The sequence below is a fragment of the Antrostomus carolinensis genome, unplaced genomic scaffold, assembly GCF_000700745.2.
Source record: "Antrostomus carolinensis isolate BGI_N321 unplaced genomic scaffold, ASM70074v2 scaffold10607, whole genome shotgun sequence".
NCBI classification, from domain to species: domain Eukaryota; kingdom Metazoa; phylum Chordata; class Aves; order Caprimulgiformes; family Caprimulgidae; genus Antrostomus; species Antrostomus carolinensis.
In genome coordinates, this window is record NW_010325352.1 from 7,255 (window position 1) to 28,754 (window position 21,500).

The 21,500-nt window shown below is 37.6% G+C and overlaps 1 protein-coding gene across 1 annotated transcript in view; it reads right to left on the reverse strand.

Moving 5' to 3' along the window:
• Positions 1–2,137: 2,137 nt before the first annotated feature.
• LOC104527454 (macrophage mannose receptor 1) overlaps positions 2,138–21,500 on the reverse strand; it is a 31,585-nt gene continuing 12,222 nt past the window's right edge. The window contains exons 12-30 of the mRNA XM_029085758.1: positions 20,885–21,117; positions 20,364–20,485; positions 19,503–19,590; positions 18,679–18,823; positions 18,228–18,263; positions 17,970–18,139; positions 17,027–17,094; positions 15,389–15,489; positions 14,000–14,142; positions 12,352–12,466; positions 11,005–11,153; positions 9,383–9,485; positions 8,293–8,525; positions 6,505–6,670; positions 5,359–5,511; positions 4,992–5,108; positions 3,756–3,923; positions 2,854–2,895; positions 2,138–2,382 (exon numbers count right to left, since the gene is read on the reverse strand). Of these exons, the coding sequence (XP_028941591.1) occupies positions 2,138–2,382; positions 2,854–2,895; positions 3,756–3,923; positions 4,992–5,108; positions 5,359–5,511; positions 6,505–6,670; positions 8,293–8,525; positions 9,383–9,485; positions 11,005–11,153; positions 12,352–12,466; positions 14,000–14,142; positions 15,389–15,489; positions 17,027–17,094; positions 17,970–18,139; positions 18,228–18,263; positions 18,679–18,823; positions 19,503–19,590; positions 20,364–20,485; positions 20,885–21,117 (2,597 nt within the window). The remainder of the gene's footprint in view (positions 2,383–2,853; positions 2,896–3,755; positions 3,924–4,991; positions 5,109–5,358; positions 5,512–6,504; positions 6,671–8,292; positions 8,526–9,382; positions 9,486–11,004; positions 11,154–12,351; positions 12,467–13,999; positions 14,143–15,388; positions 15,490–17,026; positions 17,095–17,969; positions 18,140–18,227; positions 18,264–18,678; positions 18,824–19,502; positions 19,591–20,363; positions 20,486–20,884; positions 21,118–21,500) is intronic.

The following is a 21,500-nucleotide window of genomic DNA, read 5'->3' on the forward strand; positions in this document are numbered from 1 at the left end:
GTGAGAGAGCTGGGTCTGTTTAGCCAAAAGAAGAGAAAACTGAGAGGAGACCTTATCAATGTTTATAAATATCTAAAGGGCAGGTGTCAAGAGGATGGGGCCAGACTATTTTCAGTGGTGGCCAGTGGTAGGACAAGGGGCAACGGGCACAAGCTGGAACACAGAAGGTTCCACTTAAACATGAGTAAAAACTTCTTTACAGTGAGGGTGACGGAGCACTGGAATAAGCTGCCCAGAGAGGTTGTGGAGTCTCCTTCCCTGGAGACATTCAAGACCCATCTGGATGTGACCCTGTGTAACTTGCTCTAGGTGAACCTGCTTTGGCAGGTTGGACTAGATGATCTCCAGAGGTTCCTTCCAACCCCTACCATTTTGTGATGCCATAATTCCGTGATTCTGTCTACAAGGGAATAGCAAAAAGGATTAGAGATCTAGAAGATGCAGCCAGTGAAGTAAAAAGGGAAGAACTACTGTTGCTACCAGAAAATATGGAGAGAAGACTTGACAAGAGCTATAAAAACATCTAAGAATCTGTCTCAGAAACCACTGGAGCAGTAAAGCACGTAAGGAGTCTTAAATTATAACATTTTCATTAGACATTTATTAAGATAAGCTTTCAAATTTGGGGGATGAAGAAGCAATGAGACATACTGTTTCACAGAATGGTAAAGACAAATCACTACTGGTATTTAAGAACATGCTAGATTAGGAAAAGTCAATAGTTATTTGCATATAGAAATTTAAGAATCCCATCCCTCCTTCCTGTTATTTTTACTTTTATCATAAATTTTTCTGTTCAAGAAGACACACAAACTTTTACTTAGAACCAGCCTTTTAATGCCCATTCAGTGAACCAAAGTAGAACAAAAACTTATTTACATGTATTTCATACATACACAAAATATTTTAATTTAAACACAATTAAAATCTGTCAAGAGATTAAAATATCAAAAACCATCAAATTAAATAAGAACTTTCTCTACACTAGAGCTTTGAGTCTTTTGATTGTTTATATTTGGCACAAAATATACTGGAAAAGTAAAAAAAAAAAAAAAAAACAATATGTGAACCTCCCATATATTTTTAGGATTTCTGAACACAAAGAATGTACCAGTAGTCCAATATGACATGCAATTCTATCACCTCAGTCATGATTCAAGTATGGAATGGTACTCAAACACACTTGAACAGGGGGAATTTGGTTAGAAATTACAAAAGATCTTCTAATGGCAAGTTCCATTAGGCTGTGAAAAAATGGCCTAAAAATATGAAATCTTCACTGGTACAGGAGATTTCAAGAATAAATTTTATGTAACTTTTTTTCAGGTATGAATTAAGTATAATTCATCCTGCCTATTCCTTCCCTTTTGCAGAATCCTTTGAGATCCCTATTCTATTATTTAAATGATCAAATATTTCTATTCACAATATATTCAAACCTCATATTATAGTTGATCTTTCAATGCTTATGTTACAGAATCATAGCAGAAGAAAAACAATTTACCCTTTCCTTTCTAGCAGTCATATACAGATGAGGAAAGTGTGTTAATTCAGATATTATGGGAAACATGAAGGGTTTCTGTGAGTACCTCAGTGGCAAAAGGAAGATGTGGACTCACAGCATAGGAGCAGGCTGCCTGGCTGAGGCACAGACCTGGTTCTGCTTCAAGCAGGGACTTGCACCAGGTGAGCTCAGAGGTACCATCCAGCCTGCGCAATTCTGCCAATGTGTGCTGGAGATTGGGGTGGCATTTTCAGGATTCCTACAGATCTGGATGTACTTTTTGGACCATGCTAAGGAGCTTACTCTCACAATTTCCTGTGGTGATCATGGTTCTTGTGCCTAAAAGTAGTGCTGGACCCATGCAGAGATTGGAACTGCCCGAATGTCGACTTGAACAGTGAAGATCCAGGTCTGTGTGTATGCTTAACACTCCTCCCAAGTACTACTCTTTGTGAACAGATCTCAGCATCTGCCTTGCAAGATTGCTTGCACCTGCTAGTAGTACAGAAAGCAAGAAGCATTCCGTGCAAAATGAACCAGAATTTCCATAGGAGAAAATTGTTTTGCCTTAAGAATTCTTGTATTCCAGCACTTTAATTCCTTTCAAAATCAGGCCCAGGATTACCCTGCTTATTAAACTGTTGCCTGCTCATTTTGTTCAATGTTAGTGACAAGACAATTTGATTCATGAGTTCCAGGGTCAACATCACCACAGTATATGGCATTGTCAAAACTGGCTGTAATTGTTTGCCGATCACGTCTTTTTTTATAGAAGAAATACAATGTAAGGCCAGTTCCTGTTAGCAGAAGCAAGATGAGAATGACAATCATCCCACCTAAATTATTTGCAGATGAAGCAGCAGCTTCCTTTTTTGATGCTGTGAAAGACAAAACAGAAAAATAACTACAAATGGCCAGAGACTGCTATTGCATACAACAAACATCCCCCAGCAGTAAACTAGCTGGGTGAACTGTAAAAGGACTGAACAACCATAACAGCAGTTAAAGTTGATGCATGTTCTAAATGGACAATGCAAAATTGGGCTCAATCTCTTCTATATTCCTTTTAAAAGGAGTATTATATTGTACCAGAGTATACCATCCATAAAGAAAAAAAAAAAAACAAAACAAAAAAAACCCAAGCAAACAAAAAAAAATCCAGTAAGACATCCAAGACATCCATTTTGAGAGAAGAGCTCTCCTTTTAAACAGATTTAAAGTAAAGTAATCTGTGGAAGTTAAATGGGTATTAAATTAAAATTTTCTGGAGCAAATTTTATTTGTAAATAATAAATACCTATGAACTTATTGACATTTCTGTTTAATGTGCTTCTAAGAAATGAACTTACCTTTATTGACAGGTGAATCATGGGTTGGCTCAACTTCAATAACTTTAAAATTAAAAGAAAATGTATATTATACACAGTTTGCAAGCAACCAAAGATTAAATAAATACTCCATGCATCATTTTTACTTTATGTTCCTATCAAATTTTAAATAATCATAGAATCATAGAATGGTTTGGATTGGAGGGAACCTTAAAGATCATCTAGTTCCAACCCCCCTGCCATCAACTGTGTCAGCCTGTACTCATAGGAGAGGTGCTCCAGCCTCTGATCATCTCTGTGGTCCTCCTCTGGACCTGTTCCAACAGGTCAATGTCTTTCTTACTCTGGGGGCCACAGACCTGAACACAGGACATGGAGATGAAAAATATATGAAAACATTTTCCCTGACAATTCAGGCTGAATCTATCAAAATACGCTTTCTGCTTGGCTGTCCAGCAGATCCCAGCACACTTGACTGGCACTGACCCTACCAGCAGCACGGGCCTTCCTTCTGCAGGAGCTCAGTGACTTGCCACTGCTGTCCCTCAGCTTAGGTATCGGGAGAGTGCCTGCCTTTCTTCTCAGTGCTAGTTTAGTCATCTATTCATCATCTACCACTCCTTGCACTCTAACCATAATGACTATTTTCTCCACACTTTCACCAGGTGATATGGTCTTCCTTACCCCAGGGTACAGCAAATGCCAAGAAATCAATGCTTTTAAACTGAGAAGATGGAACAGTGACAGGCTTTTCTCCACTATCGCTTCTCATTGTTCTTAACAAAAGTTACTTTTTATTTTGATGTAGGTTCACATGCACCAGCATCAATACATAACATATATCTAGTGTCTAAGCACTTTGGCTTGATTTATATTATCCACTAATTCTAAAATAACTCATTGCACAGAAATACAGAACTTACTTTTGGGGATTTTGCAAATAAAATTCTGGTCAACAGAGCAGTAATAGTTCCTCCAGGTTCCACTTGAGACATCCATATCAACACAGTGTTCGTCAAAAATTACTGTAGGCTCTCCTTTCTCCCAGTTGACAAATTCTACTGCACTTCTGTCTGTCCATAGCCATTCTCCTAAAATTAAAAGTATTAACTTGTGAGTGAATGAAGTGGGGAATCAATTCTAGTCTACCAGGCACAACGGCATTGGATAAGGAATTGATTAGTTGATTACATTAGCATCAGAGTGGCTTCATTTCTCTTGCAACAGTCAGAGATGTTCAGATGGGAGAGTACAAAATGTAAATGCTCACAAAGTTAAACACTAGCCTTCAGGGCCATGGCTGTCAGTGATGTAAGGAAGACACACCCAGGCTACCTGAGGACTTTTAGCTGAAGCCTGTGCCCAGGACTTATCTGTGCCTGGAACTCTTAAGAAAAGCAGAGGACCTGCATGAGCCATGCTCTGCAGCCCAAGAATCCAGATCACTAAGGAGATTTTCTCTATATGCGGATTCAGTATCAGTGAATAGCTGCTTTATTAGAGCTGGATTAATCAATTATCTTTGCAGATTGAATCAGCACTCTTTAATAATTACTCCCTGCTCATCTCCTGCTGAGGCCCACCAAGTATGAATAATTGCCATCTCTGCTCCCTTAGGGTGTGCTTTCATAGCAGCATATCCTGATACAACTCGCATCTGCTTCAGTGCCACCTCCTCTGTTCCCTCGTCTGCAGCTGCACTTCCCTCTTGCCACTGCTTGCACTGTATGCAGCAGCACGGCAGTCCAGTGGGCCAGATCAGGAACAAATCACTGCTTCATTTCAGTTTAAGGCTGCTTCAGCGTTTAATTACAAAACAATACTTTTCTTAAAAGACTAACACTGGATAAATGTCAAGCAATTTGAGTAAAAAGAAATGACAGGAAACATTTTAATCAGCTACTGAAGTGCTAAGCTAGACCCTTTTATAGACTGAAATATACTCTAATTACAGTAAAGGTACAAAAACCATAGACCTCTTGGTGGTTTATGTTTCATGTATTTTAGAAAAGAAGCTACTAAACATTCAAGAGTTGATTTCTTTCATGCTATTTATTTAATATTTAGTACGTTAGTATTAGTATTTAGTAATGTTTTTAGTATTCTCTATGTTTATTTAGTATTTATTTTTTTTTCAGTATGCATTGTGAAATGATTACCTTCAATATTTTTGAACAATCCTATCCAAAATTTTCTGAAGTCGCTCGCAAGTGGAGACAAATAAAGTAAGAGAAAGTTCATTTCAGTTGAATCTTCTATGGAAACCAAAGAAGCACCTAAAAATATCAATTAATTGTGATTTCAGCAAAATTTTCCATTAGAAATTAATTATCTCAGTAAGCAGTCATGACATGTTTCATGATCAACTTTTTCATATAGTAGAAAAGCTTGATAATAAATTTAAATTAGATGTAGTTTATAATTTATATATATACATACACATCTGTGTATTATCGCTTGGTTCTGGATTAAAAAAAACAAACATACAAATAACCTGTAAAGTATCCTAATAAAAAAGGCACTTACCCATTTGAATGCACGTCATGGAAGCATCAGGCCAGCTTTCCTCAGTAATGGTGTGAACATAATAGCAATGACCACGGAAAGGAATCCAAGATCTGCCATGCTTCGGCTCAGGACACTTTCCAGGAAGCTGTGGTGGTTCACTAGGGATTAACTCTATTAAGGAGACACACAGCTTTCAGTAGGGTCTCAAAAGCCAAAAGAAACATGTACTCCTGCATCACCTGTCAACCCTACCAATCTGACAGTGATTCTGGTAAAAGGAATAACCCATAGACTTAACTAATGACAAAAGATTGACTTAATCATGGTAAACTAGCAATAAACTATACTAGTTGGAGCTGGTTCTCCATTCTGCTAAAGAAGGCTTACATCAGTTTTACTGCAACTGTCTTCAGCAAGGCAATTTTTGCTTAAAACTTGTGAAACAGAATGAGGGATGAGACAATATATGTGAGGGATCTTGATACCACCACCACAAGCCAGTGGCTTGTGTTCAGCCACTTTGTAGCAAGGTTGGTTAGAGAAACTGTCTGTACCTGCCCTTGTACATACATCCTATATTACTTAAAAGTAGAATTAGTAGCCTATTCCATCACCTGATTAAAGCCAAAACAGAGCTTAAATGAATATAAAATTTACTATAAAGTATGGTGCAGAGATCACAAATTTCATATATAAATAAATTTCAAATTTAAAATATATTTGAAAATTAGCTTCCCAGGATCTTAAACTTTTAACAAATATAAATTAATCAATTCAGCTGCCACAATGACAGAAGCTTCTTATCTCCCAACATTACAAAAGATATTTTAAAATGTAAAAATATATCATTGATATATTTATAGTTAGGCTAAAGTTGATCAGTTCTGCAGTTCCTAACAAACAAGGATGCAGAAAAGATCTGATGCTTGTGGCACAAAATGTTGCAGTTGTCTTTACTATGTGCATCTATTTACTGGCCTGTGAAACTGAATGTCTGGAAATCACTCAAGACAAACTGGATCTGGGAGTCCTTCCATAACAAAACAGTAGTTTATCACCAGGCATACACCATCTATCACAAGCCTTGCATATATGGAAAAGTTAAGTTCAAATAAAGCCATGAATTTAAATTCCAGCCTACCATTTCTCCCATTCTTTGCTCACCATCAGATTGTTTACAGAGAGATAAATATGTTTCATTACAAGATGCTGTCTTCCAAAAACCATCCAAATCTAGATAGACACAGGCTGTGTTCTTATTTGGCTCTCCACTGGCCCAATTATGATACCTGCTCCTCCTTCTATCCGACCATATGTAATGACCACGAGTCTAAAAGGAAATGACAATAAAGATTGTGTCACATATAATAATTAGATTGAAAGAACATTAAGATTGCACTTGTAGGTATGTAAAGTTAGGAAACATCAGAATCGTGGTTTCTCACACAAAGTTAATTCTTCCTCTGTCATGAACACCTAAGTCTAGCCCAGACGTCCACTTTCATAGCAGTTAGGGCAGTGGTCCTACAGATGTTTATTTATTACACAACCTACGTTATTCAACTCATACCATTCATCTTGTGCAGCAGATCGGCAAAGGGCCTTGTGGTAACAAATGTGAATACACAATTGAAGATTTTATCAAAGGAGTCCACATATATGCACAGATCAAATAAAGATTGTAGAGAAACTTGTTAGTATTCCTCCAACACGGGCTTCTCTATATATTGAGAAAGCAAACAGAAAAAGCCAACATTCCGCTGCAGAGAGGAATACAATACTGATGATGTATTTCATGGGCACATACCACCCACATACCACCCAAGCTAACAGGGCTTGTGGCGGGTTTCTAGTTCTTGCAAGAACCAGCTGCTTGAGACAAGTTGAGCATGTATTTTTTCAGTGAATTTCACTACTATTTGCAGAGGATGACCAACATTAGTCACATCCATGGCTCCTGTCACCCTATCCTGTGCAGCCTAGCCCCTTCTTCCTGTGATCTTTGGAGGCAGGCTCCCATCCAGTTCTTTGTGCCTGTTCCTTTCCTGTCCTTTTTCCTTTGAAGTCCTTGGCCACGTTTCATCCCAGATTCCTGTCTAACCCTGGTTTCCCAGTACCTGCTCTCAGTGAAGTTCAGCTCCAGTTCCTCTCACTTCAGCACCTGTGCCCTCCCTCAGTCCCATGTCCCACCAAGCTCTCTCTCTACCTCTCTTCTCTTGATTTCATCACAACTCTGCTTCCACAAATATCCAGCTGTGGCATCTTTTTTCATGTTCTTTGTACAGGCCTCTAATAGATGCTTCCCATTTCAGGCCTTTCACTCTTTGCTGACTGATTCTGTTGACAGTTTTTCACAAGGCACTAGTTTCAGCTCCAAAAACCAGCCTAAGATGTCCTCATTGCCAGAGGCCTGCTCCCATCTCTATGCTGCACCTTGCCATTTCCCCTGGTGCTCAGCACAAGCTCTTGTAGGGCTAGGCTGTAAATTAAAACAAGGCTTAAAATAACCTCACAAAGAAAAAAATACTTTTAACACAAGTTGTTTCTATGATGTGCTCCACACTGTGTCTTCAGAAACAGCTGTGCTTCCCCACATGAGCTTGTGGTAGATTATGGTGTAGGAAGTGGAAACTTCATAGCCACTTTCACCACTGAAGCCACTATGTACTGCAGCTACATCCTTGGTGGCACTTGAAATATAGTCTGTGTCAGTTCTCACTTGCATTATGGCCAAATGTTTGGATGTGTAAAACCCCTGAAGTGGAGGGAAGTCAGGTATCTTAGGAAGACTTTGGTGGCTGCCACACATTCATGGATCATACCAACAGCACTCATATGGGAGCAAGCAGCACCCACAGCAGTGGATCCTGTCAACCTCTGAGCGAGAAGTGTGGCTGACCCATGCCAATCTAGGGTAGCAGTATGATTGCCACAGGCAGTTGATGAACTTACCGTGTTGCTGTTAAGACCAATCCATACAGGCTCCCCATGCTTCAGTATTTGCAACCACAGGTAGGATTCTGTATAAGGATCCAAAATGCTGGCAAGTTCTGCTGACTGGTCTCTGCAGTTCTTCTCTGCTTCGTCCCAGCTCATTTTGTAGTTGATGACTGCATAGCGGTCATTATCATAATTGTTAAAGCCAAACATTGGAACTACAGGTTGGGAGTTTTGAAGTTTGGGGTCTGTAATGAGCAAACAAACAAAGAGTCAAATGCTTTATATTGGTTAGTTATGTAACACAGAGAGAAGATCTAGTGTATTGGAGTAGTCAAGTAATTAAGAGAGGCTGGAATAACAAATTAAGATGAGTCCCAAATATCACTGCAGTGTTGAAAGCCAAATTTTCATGTTCTGTGACAAAATGTTCTAATTCTTGTCAGAATGACCTTTAACATAAATATCTGTATCACCTTCAGGAACATGCCCTGCAAGCTCTAGACTTCCCAAAGCACACTGTAACTGTGTAGGGCATTAAAGTGAACAATCCCCCCACTTTTTCCAGGATATATTAGCATTTGTGGTATTTCTGACAAGTAACATGATACTGTAAGCACACCATGAGCAAGCAGAGGGATGTAAATGCTGCTGATAAATTGCCTAAGTAAGACTGTAAAGGAAATCAAGCAGGGTGGTTCTTCAACACAAAACATTTGCAGTGCTTTCAACAGTAGAATTCCAATTTTGAAGAATTTGCCCATATAGAGACAAAATACTATTCTCTATCTCTCTCTTCTGATCACCAAAAATAGTAAAATACATGATGATCCACAGATTTATTATTATTATTATTATTATTATTATTATTATTATTATTATTATTATTATTTACTTCTCTAGTTGTTAAAATAGGAAATGTTTAGAGCTTTTATCCAAAAAATAAAATGTGTGATCATTTTGTTAAAATGGTCCACAATGCACGTGATGCTGTCAGATTAATTTCAGTTAAAATAGGGTTGAATATGAGAAAGTCACATTTGACACCAGTTTGACATAACCACAATAAAACAGCTGTACTAGAACGCGGTGAAAGAAAACTCACCAGAATTTTTATAGCATATGTAGCTTTTGCTTGTTTTGCAGTCTTCATCTTTCCATTTCCCTGCTTGCTCAATAGGGTTCTTGATCATAAAGACACAGTCATCCTGCAGAGGAAATGAGATTAACAAAAAAATTGAATAGATAGGAAATAGAGATATACATACTCATGTGTCAGAAGCAGGCACACACAGATGAATATGAAGGTCGTATGCATGAACACACACAAGCAACGGTCAGGAGCAGTAACATGACAGTAAGCATTTACAACTCAGCCCTAGGAAAGTTTGTACTTGGGTGATCAAGGGAGTTGCAAAACGCAGCACAGAGGCAGGAAGAAGCATCTGGGATTATGTGTGTGTATGTAATCTCTGTGCATACACAGGTAGACATGCATGTGCTAGGTCTGGCCCACAGGACATTTCAACTCTGTTGTTGTTTTCCCAGAGGCTATGGGGAAACTCTCCTCAGCACTGAAGCTTGCCTGGAGAGCTGAAATCCTCTTCCTGCCCTGATTTGGTACTAGAATCCAAAGTTGTCACCACAACTCATTAGTGTAGAGGTAGCACGTTTGCAGGGGACATCTCCCCAACCCTTTCTATCAAAATTTGGGGTCTTTACCTTCCACCTTTGCCTCCTCTACCATGAGAAGCTGCTGCTCAGCTTTCTGCAGTGGGAGGCAGCAGCTCTCCCCATCTCATATCAGCATAACCTCATGTTAGCTCCAAAACCCCTCAGGGGCATTAGCCCAGGTGTTGGCTGATAGTGAAGGGAGGTGTATGTATGTGGAGCAACTTGTGTAGGGAAATGGGCATAGCCTTCTACAGAAAGTGTATGCATGTGTGAGATGAGGAAGTCCTGGAGTTCCCAAAACCCAGCTCCAGCCTGGATGGTAGTGGAGGACAGAACTTTTTCCCATTTTAGCTGGACTCAAAGTAATTCTGCTACGAAAAATATAAAAACTTGATAAAGCTAGGACAAGAAATAGTACTATCAAGTACAATACTCTTCTTCAGCCATTTTAAAATTATGGAATAGCACTCAGTTTTGTCTTCCAATTAAACACAAAATGGTATAGCAGTGGTGAAAGTTTCAAAGCATGCAGAAGAGCTATTTCAGAAGAAAGATTTGATAGAAGGTATAGAAGGAAAAGACAAAAATGACAAAAGAAGATCTGGAGTCTCCTTCTTTTGATGATTTCCTTCAATGCATTTATCTTAAAAAGCTCAGCACCAAGAAATGTAAATATACACATTCTTTGAATATTTTTATCAAGTCTGGACAACATTCACTCTATCCCAAAATTATACAGTTACTGCTATGCTATGGTTTATTTGAATCTCCTGATTAGTTATGGTAAAGTGTGGAAAATTTCTCACTCGTCTGAGTTTTGCATAATGCTTCCAAACCTCTGTCTGGATTCAAACAGAATCACAACAAAACACAGAAGCTGAAAAAAATGTGTGCAGGTAGATCTCTCATATGATTACTCTACTTTAAAAAGCAACACAATTACTTAAAATCTTCATAAAGGAAACTTTACAGAAAACACAGTTGTAGCTACATACATTTTATTCATCTACCAAAGTTAGAATGTTTAAGTGATAAACAGAAATTAATGTTTACCTTACTATAATAACTTCGGGAACCTTTTGCCCAATTTGTGTAGTAAACTGGGCTTCCATCTGTCCATAGGTATGTGTGCTCCTGGTTTATGTCATTCAGCCCAATCCAAGCATCAGTTGCAGCATTTTTTAAGACGGACATGAGGAAAGCTGAAGGAAAAAAAAAAAAAATGTACAAGGAATTGAACTGAATCCACCTTTCCCTAATAGTGCAGACTCTAGAATGCCTGGAATGAGGATGATAAGTTTTGGCTTTCTCTTTTTTTAATTAGGTGGTAATCCTATGATAAAAATAAAAAGAATATATATTAATCTGATGTTAAAGTCAGAAAAAGTATTTACAAACTCAAAGATGGGCAAATTTTGATACACAAAATGGTTTTCAAAAATTTTTAAGGAATTTATGTGTATACTCTTTTGTGTTATTGATCATCTGAGGAAGCAGGGAAAATGTCTTGATGGTATTACAGAAATTAATATGAGTACACTAATCCTTGGCACATTGAAAATGAGTCTACAGACTGTGCACTCTATTCTTCTTTGGTAACTTCTTTATTAACCGGACTTAATAACTTAATTTCTAAACAGACATAACAAAAATAAAACTACTTAATAATAAAGTTTGTATGTACTGAAACCTCAGCTATTTGGAAGGACAAATGCTGTTTTCCTTAGCTGCTGCCTAGACTGACTTTCCACTAAAACGATGTCCTTCCTTTGCTGTAGGAAAAAGCACAAACCACAAGCATAGATGAAGTAAGCCAGCAGATGGTCCGTGTACAGCCCTCAGGAGCAGAGGCATTACATTTCCTCAGCAAACATGAGGCCTCACTAAAAAAACTGCAATATGTTGAACAGCAAGACCAACAGGCCAAGGTCCAAGCAAAGCAAGGGGAATAGGGAGAAGCTGGGACTCCAGTGTTGGAACCTTCTGGTGCCTGAGAATGCATCCTCCACTGACAATCACAGCAACTGGCTCAGGAGCTCAGCACAGTGATTTATTTTGGATATTACCCCCTTTATGTGCTATTTTCACACATACTCTTAAAAATACATGAAATATGGACATTTTATTCTATCAAAAGCCCCTAATACAAAATCTTAATATTTGAACAGTATGAATTCCTTTGTATGTCCCATATTAACCACGAAGCTATGATTTTAAAAGTCAATCAAAACACTAAAACCTATGTCAGTGTTTTTCCAAAGGTGCAATTTTTCAACATACCTTTTCATTAATATGTAATAAATAATAGCATATATTACAGAAACTACAACAACTGTTTTAATCTGTTTATCAGGAATTACTTGATGTCTTATTCAATATTAAAACTTTGGTACTTTGTACCTTGAGTTTCCTTTTTTGATATAGCAGCCAGGTTCCCTCCAAAATCAATGCAATTGTTCCGCGCAGCGTGCCATGTCAATGTATCATTTTCATTAAGGCCAAATACTTTGAAACACTGAAAAAGAGAAGTGTGCCAAATCTAGAAATGGATGGTGTTTTAATTTCTGGTGAAAACATCTTTGTTTGTTACAAACAGAGTAAGCTGGATATTTTAAGCCAAAAGTGACATTAGCTGATTTAACAGCCCTTTCTAGCTTGTCTTTAGGTCTTTATGAAAAAGAAAATCTATACTAGAAAACTAGCACAAACCCCAGTGTCTTAGCACACACTTAGAAGAAGGAATATGTCAGTCATTATTTCAGTAGAAATTATGTTAAGGCTTCTGAGTACGTTTCTGAGGTGTGACTTTGTGGGAGGAACGCCTAAGAACTCGGAAAACAAACAAGGATGAGATATGTTATTGAAGCTAAATATCTCAGCTTGTGTTGCCCTGTTTTGTCAAACCATGTTTGGTTCTCACAGGATAATCACAGAAATAGAATGATTCTGACATTACTAAGAAAACCATTAATTTAAAATTTCTTGTAATATGATCTATTAGACTTAACCAAGATGTTATTAGACAGCTTTGTCAGAGTCAAGCAACCTAAATATGCTAATTAAAGCATGCAAATGAAAAATTAATCAAGCAATTTGGGGAAAAAAGTTGGGCAAAAGGTAGCTAGGTCCATGATGGCTGGAAGTAGTATGCAAGCACTTGGAGAGGAGTCAAGGAACAAGCCTTTGGAAGCTCCTCTTCCAGGAAGAGAGGAAGAGAGAGACATTATAGCTGGAGACAGCACCAGGAAAGGGAATGAACTCCGAGTTTGTGACTCTTTTCCTAAGAACTGAGAGAGGCAATGACAGAGGAGATGGCAGCCACTGGATATCAAACAAACAGGCTCTACCAAACCAAAGTCATATTTCGGCTTAGGCAAAAGGAAGACAGATGGAGTTAGATGAGACAAAGTAATCAAGGATTATCATCATTGTTAGGTGTATTCTCAACAGTGTACCCTATTGTTTTATAGCTTTTATAGCTTCATTGATGACAATCTATGTATTTTAAATACATACAGTCTCTTATCCTGAACTTTTTTCTTTTGAGAAGGCTGAGTGACCTTACATGATAAAGTGTAGTGAAGCTTATAACTGCATTATTTAAAAACCTTAACAGGTGTTTGGTTATAGAAAAAACCTGGCAAATTTGCTCAAGGAAAGGTGCCTTAGTGGTTTAAGAAACAGTGCATAGTAGGCAAGGGACAAACAAGTGTCCAGGCAACCTGTGACAGTCAGATAAGCTCAGCACAGTAAACAAGAACATACAACAGCTGCACACAAGGAAAGTTGTTCAGTTATCTTTGGCAACACTAAACACTAGCAAAAATATAAGATGCAGCTTTCTTTTTGCATGTCTCATGACTTCCCTCATAACTGCTGTGATCCTAACAGAGACTATAATTTATATTTCAGGAATCATATTTTTAGAGTCTCTAAATATACACAATCAGAACATATTTTGTGACAGCTACAGCTGAAAAAACTGAATCAAAGATGGTTTTTATTCTGCTCTTTTTAAAATGCAATATACTGACATTTCATACTGCACCTTGTTATCGAAGAGGAGCCAGTCTTCTGCACACCCACCCTTTGGTGGGGGTGAAGTGGGAGCAACAGTTGGACGAACAGTATTGTTAAGCCTTTCACAGATAAATAACTCAACACTGCCACAGTTGAGATCATTCCATGTACCTAAAAGAAAATCAGAATAAAAAAAAACCAAAATGCCACCGAGACTGGAATAAAAAGTGTCCTTTCCTAAACCAAATCTATCATAGGAAGTAGAACTGATTACAATATTTGTATTTCTCTCCTCCAGAAATAATGAGTAATTTTTTATGTATGTTCCTTAGAAATATTCAGGTTTCCAGAAAAATTCAGAATACGAATATTTTGTCTGAGAACAGATATATTTCAATATTGCAAAATCATAGCATTACCAAAGGGGTATTTGAGTCCAAATGTTTAATTCACCTCTCCAAGATCTGTAAGATCCCTGGGATCACTCTGCTATATAAAGGATTTGGTCCTTGTTACCTTACTACCTGAGCTTCTCACAAGTCTTACAGTCTTATGGGTTTCTTTTCTCCCTGTGGGAGTGTGATGCAAGAATAGAACACTAACATCATCATACCCATTTTACAGATCAGGAATGAATAAGAAAATGACATTCATTTCATTAGCTGCAGACAGTTACAAGGTAATTATCTACAGCAGAGCCAATCACACATTATGTTTAATGGAGATACTGTCATTATGATTCAGTGATGTTAAGGACATAATTCATCTTATCCTAAAGAAGTTCTCGAAAACAGGACATAATATTTACTGCCTAACTGTGTTCACTTCCTCCCATTAACCTCTAACAGAGCATAGGAAAATTACCTCAGCTATAGGTTTTGAGACTAGAAATGTTTAAAAGTAGAAGAGATTAACCGCTCCAAAGAAGACTGAGCGGTTGGCTAGTGTAAGCACAATTACTTGCAACTCTCTGTATTAAAGGATATTTGTATTTATTTTAATTAAAATAGTGATAGCATTGTTTAGTAATCATCAAAACCATGCCCAAGCCCTAGATTTTTAGGACCTGCACAAATGATAACAGTTAGTTGATGTCATAAAAATGGACAGAGATTAGAGGAGAAACAATACTGACTCTGTCTGCAGATGGTCTTCTGCTTAACTGATTTGTTCAAGCTGAAATTTTCTGACAAAGCTAAGAATCAAATTGCAGATGTAATCTAATGTGTTACTACATAGAGTTGCATTTTTTTTAAGTGCATAAATGAAAGGAGATAATATTGTTTATTTTCCTATGCTTTTTAAACACTGTATCAAATATCAGCCTGCTCAGTATTATAATTCACTCAGCCTTGCATATGCAGCTCTCCCAAGCCTATGCCACACTGTGAAAACTGAATGTTGTTGCAGCACCCACCTGTTTGGGTATACATGACCACACAGTTTTCATCATTATTTGCAAAATTGGGTTCATTTGGAGCCCAGGCAACATAGTTCACTGGAGTTCCATCCATCCACCTGAAAGAAGTAATTTTGGGAAAAACAATTTTTAGGTGAATTAGGTAATATTTCTTTGTAAAGGATGTATTAGAGCTTTGTATTTTAAGTTTCCAGTATCCTGGCTTACAAACACATGTTGTTCTCTGGTAAAAGAAAACCGAGACCTTCCACTTGGAATTAGGAAAAAATATTTTTATATCAAATGCCTACTCTGTTGACCTGGACAAGGTCTGAACTAATCATCTCAGCTGGTGGTCCCAGCCTTTCTTGGTCTCTGAGCATTGATAGCCTGCAGGATACACACCAGTGTAGCACTAGACCTGGCATTCTCTTCCAGTCATGCAACAATCATTTCCTACTTTGGTGATTCACAAATTTATTCTCAAAAAGAAGCCAAGAAAAAAGTGAAAAATCCTCAATGTGCTGGAAGGAGGAAAGTCAAGTGGGGAATCTGCCAAGACTGAGAGCCTTCAGACAACATCAGCTCCAAGGCAATTTAGTGTTTTTCCAGTTTTGGAGACTAAGCTGTAAAACTGTATGCATGTTTTTGCTAGTAAACTACAAATAAGGAATTCAACAGGATGCTTAGCTGCTTCCAACTGGGAGACATAGTATAAAGACAAAGAGCAGCAGAGAGGAGGATGAAACTAATGAGGGAGCAAGGGAGAACTGGACAAATAACAGTTTTTTCTGAGCAGCTGATATGATATAGAAAGCAGGAGCTCTCAGGAGATGAGACTATGAAGTCTCTGTGGCTGAAGAAGAAAGGCTGAAATGAAGAGGCTGAGACTCATCCGACCAAGCTTCAAACTCCAGGAGCAGGCCCGGAAAAAGAAGGGTCGGAGGGAGGTGGAGAAAAGTGGCCCAGGAAAAGTGTTTCTGTAACTCTGTCCTCTGTCTAAGGCTCCAGGGAAGGCTTAAGACATTCCCAGGGCAATGTGTTTCTGAAGACATTTGTAGAAGAGTAATGACTCCATGTAGCCTGAAGCTGTCCTGCCCTGGGCTCTGTCAGTAAAACCATCTGTAAATTACGTTCCAGACAAGGGCTCTCCAGTATTGATGTTTCACAACTAAAACCCGCTATGATGCCTCACTGCAGGTTTTGTTCTGTTTGGTTTGTTTTTTCCTTTGATCATTTGAATGTTTAGTAATGACTGCAAGTATAATCTGGAACATCCTATAGAGCTCCAACCAACTTTGTCTTTTGTCTAACAAGGAAAAGGGGATGACTCTGCACTGACTATGAATGAACATCTCAGCCTCACAGTACAAAAGCAGAGTACAGAACCAAAAGAAGGGGAAATAGATAGTGAAAATGTTATGGGAGAAGTGCTACCCTGAGGAGCAGAATCATATTTTAAAACTTGAAAAGAATCTGTGGGTTTGTCTACAAGTAGCAATTTAGCAAAACATCACAGTAAAGCTCCTAAGTTTTAAAATATGGACACGGATATAGGCAGGTTTTGTCAGTCACTGAACTTCAACAGTTTCTTACAGACAGCCATGCCAAATATTCACATTATGAATCTGATAAACTTAATTTGTTTTTACTTACCGGAATGTCTTATCAAGACTCACACTTAAGCCAATATAAAAACTATTTCCCCAGTCTTTATAGAAAGCCTAAAATACAAAAAAATAAGAATTTTAATGAGTGTAAGAAAACAGATTTCAAATAAAATAAGCAAGCTTTCGAAACCACTTTAGTTTCAGTTGTACCATTGCATAGTATGCAATGCTCAGGGAGCTGCGGGGGTTATGTGTCCGAACTGCAGAATGCAAAATATTCCTCCAATTTCTAGTATTTAATTTTTTTTTTAAAAAAGCATAATGGGAAGACAAAGAAATGAAATTAAAGTAAATGGAACAAAAAGCTATGTTCAGAAGATAAGAACCACCTACCACCTTTTAAGCAGGCAATAAAATAAAGTAATATTTTTAAGAGTTTTAAGAAAGCATGAGAATTTGCCAAAAGGCTACAAGTAAATGGTGAAGTTTAGCACTTAGTCATGTGGAGGAAAGGACTGAATCGTATTTGTTTTTAATAGTATGAAACGATTTCCCAAAGAGTATATCATCATCAGGTTATTCTCTTCCTATTAGAAAATATTCTGGCTTAAACTTATTACTGAAAATATGAAATCTGTTTTGACAAAAGAAGGGAAAAAGCTTTTCTTGAATTCTGTGAAGAGAATGAGTTGTAAAACAAAACATACTCGGTAACTACAGCTTTCAGCTAAACAGAGCAAGGTTTTTGAAAGTTGCATCCTGAGAGTGTTCTTGAAAAGAATCTGTGGGTTTCTCTACAAGTAGCAATTTAGCAAAATATTGATCACAGTAAAGCTCCTAAGTAGATAAGCCCATTAAAGGTGGCACTGACTTTTATTTTTTTTTTATTATGGGGACCACTTTCTAATATTTCACTGAAATATTAGCTGAAAAAGGTGCCTCAGTGCAGGACAGAATGGTTCATTTTTGAAGTAAAACGTGTTTCTTACATATTTCCAAAGAAAATTTTTTTCACTTTCATTCTCAATGACAGCAAGATCACCCCCATTCTTCTTGCAAAAGTCCCTGGCTTTTTCTACAGGCATTGGTTCCTTGCTGAAGTAGTATTCCTTGTGATTATGTATTATCCAGTCATCTTCACTAACATTATATCCATAATCTGCAAGGTAAAACATTAAGCAGTCTGTACTATAAATTAACATCATTATATGTTAATTTATTTCTGTTATTGGAAGTACAAGACTTACTGAATGTGGAAGTAGGCTCTGGTTTCAGTGATGCTCCTGCAATGTAAATCAATAGCTGAGTATATTACATTTCTCAGATATGTCTCAATTAAATATATTTATACAATTCTTAGCATTTTAATTCCAAGTAATAAAATTAATCTTAAGGGTTACTCAGTATGCTTATTTTTTGTCACAGGATTTCTCAGAATATCTGAAAAAAAGATGTTACACTCAGCAAAATAACATGTTAGAGCCGATCACAAGTTAAGTTTACAGAAACTATGCCCAGCTTTAGGCTGCTGTATTTCACTTCCTCAACTAGCTGCCTTTATTTAAATTAAAATGTATTAAGTGTTTCATTGTGCTTAATGGCACAACTGGCTCTAATACGTGCAGATAGTGTGATCTGACCTGGAAAGGGTGTTCTTATCTACCTCTAAAAGTTGTTTAAGGAAGAAAGTTATCTTACCTTTTTTTATTTGGCAAACATAGTCCTGCATATATTCACAAAATAAATCATTCCAGTTCATATAATTGTAGCCACTAAACACACCACATTTTTCATTTCCATCATAATTGTTTGGTTCTCCATGTGCCCATTTTTCAAAATTTACCTATAGTGGAAACACAGCTTTGTTAATATTCCTTTTAAAGTGAAATGTTTGTCTTACGTTGTCTTATATGGTCTGTCTTGCACTTTGGTGCCAAACCTTGTAAGGAGAAGGACATGACCCTTGAATAGCATAATGATTCATCTGTGCATTCATAAGCCATGTTAGTAAGCCAAGAAGTTGTTGTCCTCTTTGCTACCAGTAGAGATTAAGTTCTCCTGTCAAGCTCTAGAAAGAAACATCTAAGTACTTTTCTCTGACCCCTGAGCTGGTTATCCTGCTTCGATATTTAAACCTGAGACAATCTATTAGTGCTGCCATATGGACTTGGGCCTTGCAGACCTTGATCTACATAAGATGGCGAAGGCAGCAAAGCCTAGCTTGTGTAGACATTAAAAATTATTTCTAACTGTAACTGACAAATAGAAATAGAGAGATTAGTACAACCAGATTTGCTTAGATCAAGAGAGATATTCCATCACCTTTAGGTCTTATTTCATTACTCTAAATGTCATACGGTTGTCTATAACTATAAACTATCAAAAGATAAAACCTAATTGCAAATTGAGTAGTAAAGACTTAAGGTCACTTGTAGCTTGTATAGGAGGAGCTGAGGGAGCTGTTTGACAAGATATACATGGAAAATTATACAAAAAGCTGGAACAATAAACAATTTACTCACTGGTGAGCCATCACTCCATATAAATCCGCCATCAGTGTCCAAGGCACTTAAACCCATCCAGTAAGATAAGTGAAGATAATCTCTCTTCCTAAATGATTACAAATATAGACAATCAGACATGGTGTGAAACAGAGAAAGAGAATATAATCATTACATTATTCTCAGTGTTTTGATGCTTGAAGTATCATTTGAGACAGTGATATAGAGTAATAATTCAATTGCCGTGTGGGGAAAAACACTCTGGCACTGCATGTGACAGGAAGAAGCAAAACACAGAGCTTCATGAGAAGGGTGACAGCTATTATGAGTCCAAAAATACTGAGTTAAATGAAAATATATTTTAAGGTCTTGATTTGACCAAGCAGCTTAGGCATCCAAATGCAGATCTATCTGTACTTGTAGGCTTGATTTAAACATTTATATAAGCACATCAATAGGTCAGGCTTTCCTTAGCCTCCCAATTTTTCCCCTTAACTAAGGAAAGAAAGCAACATAAACTATTCCTTTAATCAAGAGTATTTCATCTAGTGATCAACTACAAATGAGCTAAAAACATCAGTTTTATCCCTTTGAAATAAACTCAGTTGAAACCAGTTCTGATAATCCTTCTTTCTTTTTTTTGTGTGTGTTCAGGCTACTTCAACACATACCACCACCTTCCCAGAGGCCTGTCAAGAAACCCTTTTACTCACCTCTTTCTACATATTTCCTTCTGCCACTTTGTAAGGATATACACCGTCTTTGCAAAGTAGAAATTGATCACCAGAAATCCTTTATGTCTTTCCGAAAGGTAATTTTTAAGTGGGGTTTGTTGGGGTTTTTTTTCACTATATTAAAACAATGGACTGCGCAGGTACTTACAAGTTAGCTATTAGGCTTTGTTCTTCTTCACTGTGGATACATGCCAGATCTCCTCCAATAGCTCTGCAAAAATCTCTTGCACCAAACCATGTTTCCATTTTCTCCCTTCCTCCCTGAAAAATCTATAAAAATTGGACAATTAAATACTATGCTGGGTATTGCAGAAATTTAGAAACAGAATTCTGGCCTTCTGTCTTTCTTCTAGTCTCCCGGTCTCTAGTTTTATCACTTACTAGTTAAGTGATAAAACTCATGCAACCGTAAGCCTATGGTTATCTATCGAATTTTATTATTGCAACTTTGCTTTTCCTTTCATCCCAGAGTTCCTGTGACTCCAAACTTCAGTTCAACCTACATACAGCACTTTCCAGCTCTTCTCAGCCACATCACCTGGGGATGGCTTGAGATGTGCTACCACAGACTACCTGTCATGTAGACAGGGTAAAATCTACCATCTGTGCATACAAGAAACATTCTTATTTGAAACGACAAACGTTTGCATTCAGAAGTTAAACACCTACTTTGAAGCAGAAGCTGCTCTGAGGAATAGATTGCCATCCCTCTGGGCATGATGGGAAAGGGGTTGTCGTTGGAAGGGGTGGGGGGGTCACTCCCTCCACCAGCTGCTTGCAGAGAAACATGTTTGTTTCTTCACAGTTCAAAATATCCCATAATCCAGCTGAAGTTCCTGTTATCATGGCCACGCAGCCCGACTCCCTTCCTTCATGAAACATAACATGTTTAAAAGTTATTTATAAAGAGCTGCATCTTCTCAAATTATATGCTGTTTACTTGAGTAACCCGTCCCTCACTGTGTTTGGATGTAAATAGTTCACAGTAACTCACATGTATTTCAAGTAAATAATAAAAAGAAATTTTATCAAATTCCTTTTACATTATATGAATCATTTATCAAAACCATCAGAAAACAAAGAGCAAATTATACCAGCAGGCGCATGCAAACTGAGGTGGTCTACTGCAAGGAATTACTACAATCCCTTTAGCACAAAGAGAAAGCTGCACTGTTGTTTCTGCTGCTTTATGTCAGAAGAGTTTCTAAACGAATTCTTAACTTTCAAACCCTCACTTCTTGGATCCCCAGAGCAGAAACTCAGTGACTCCTGTGGCACCTACCAG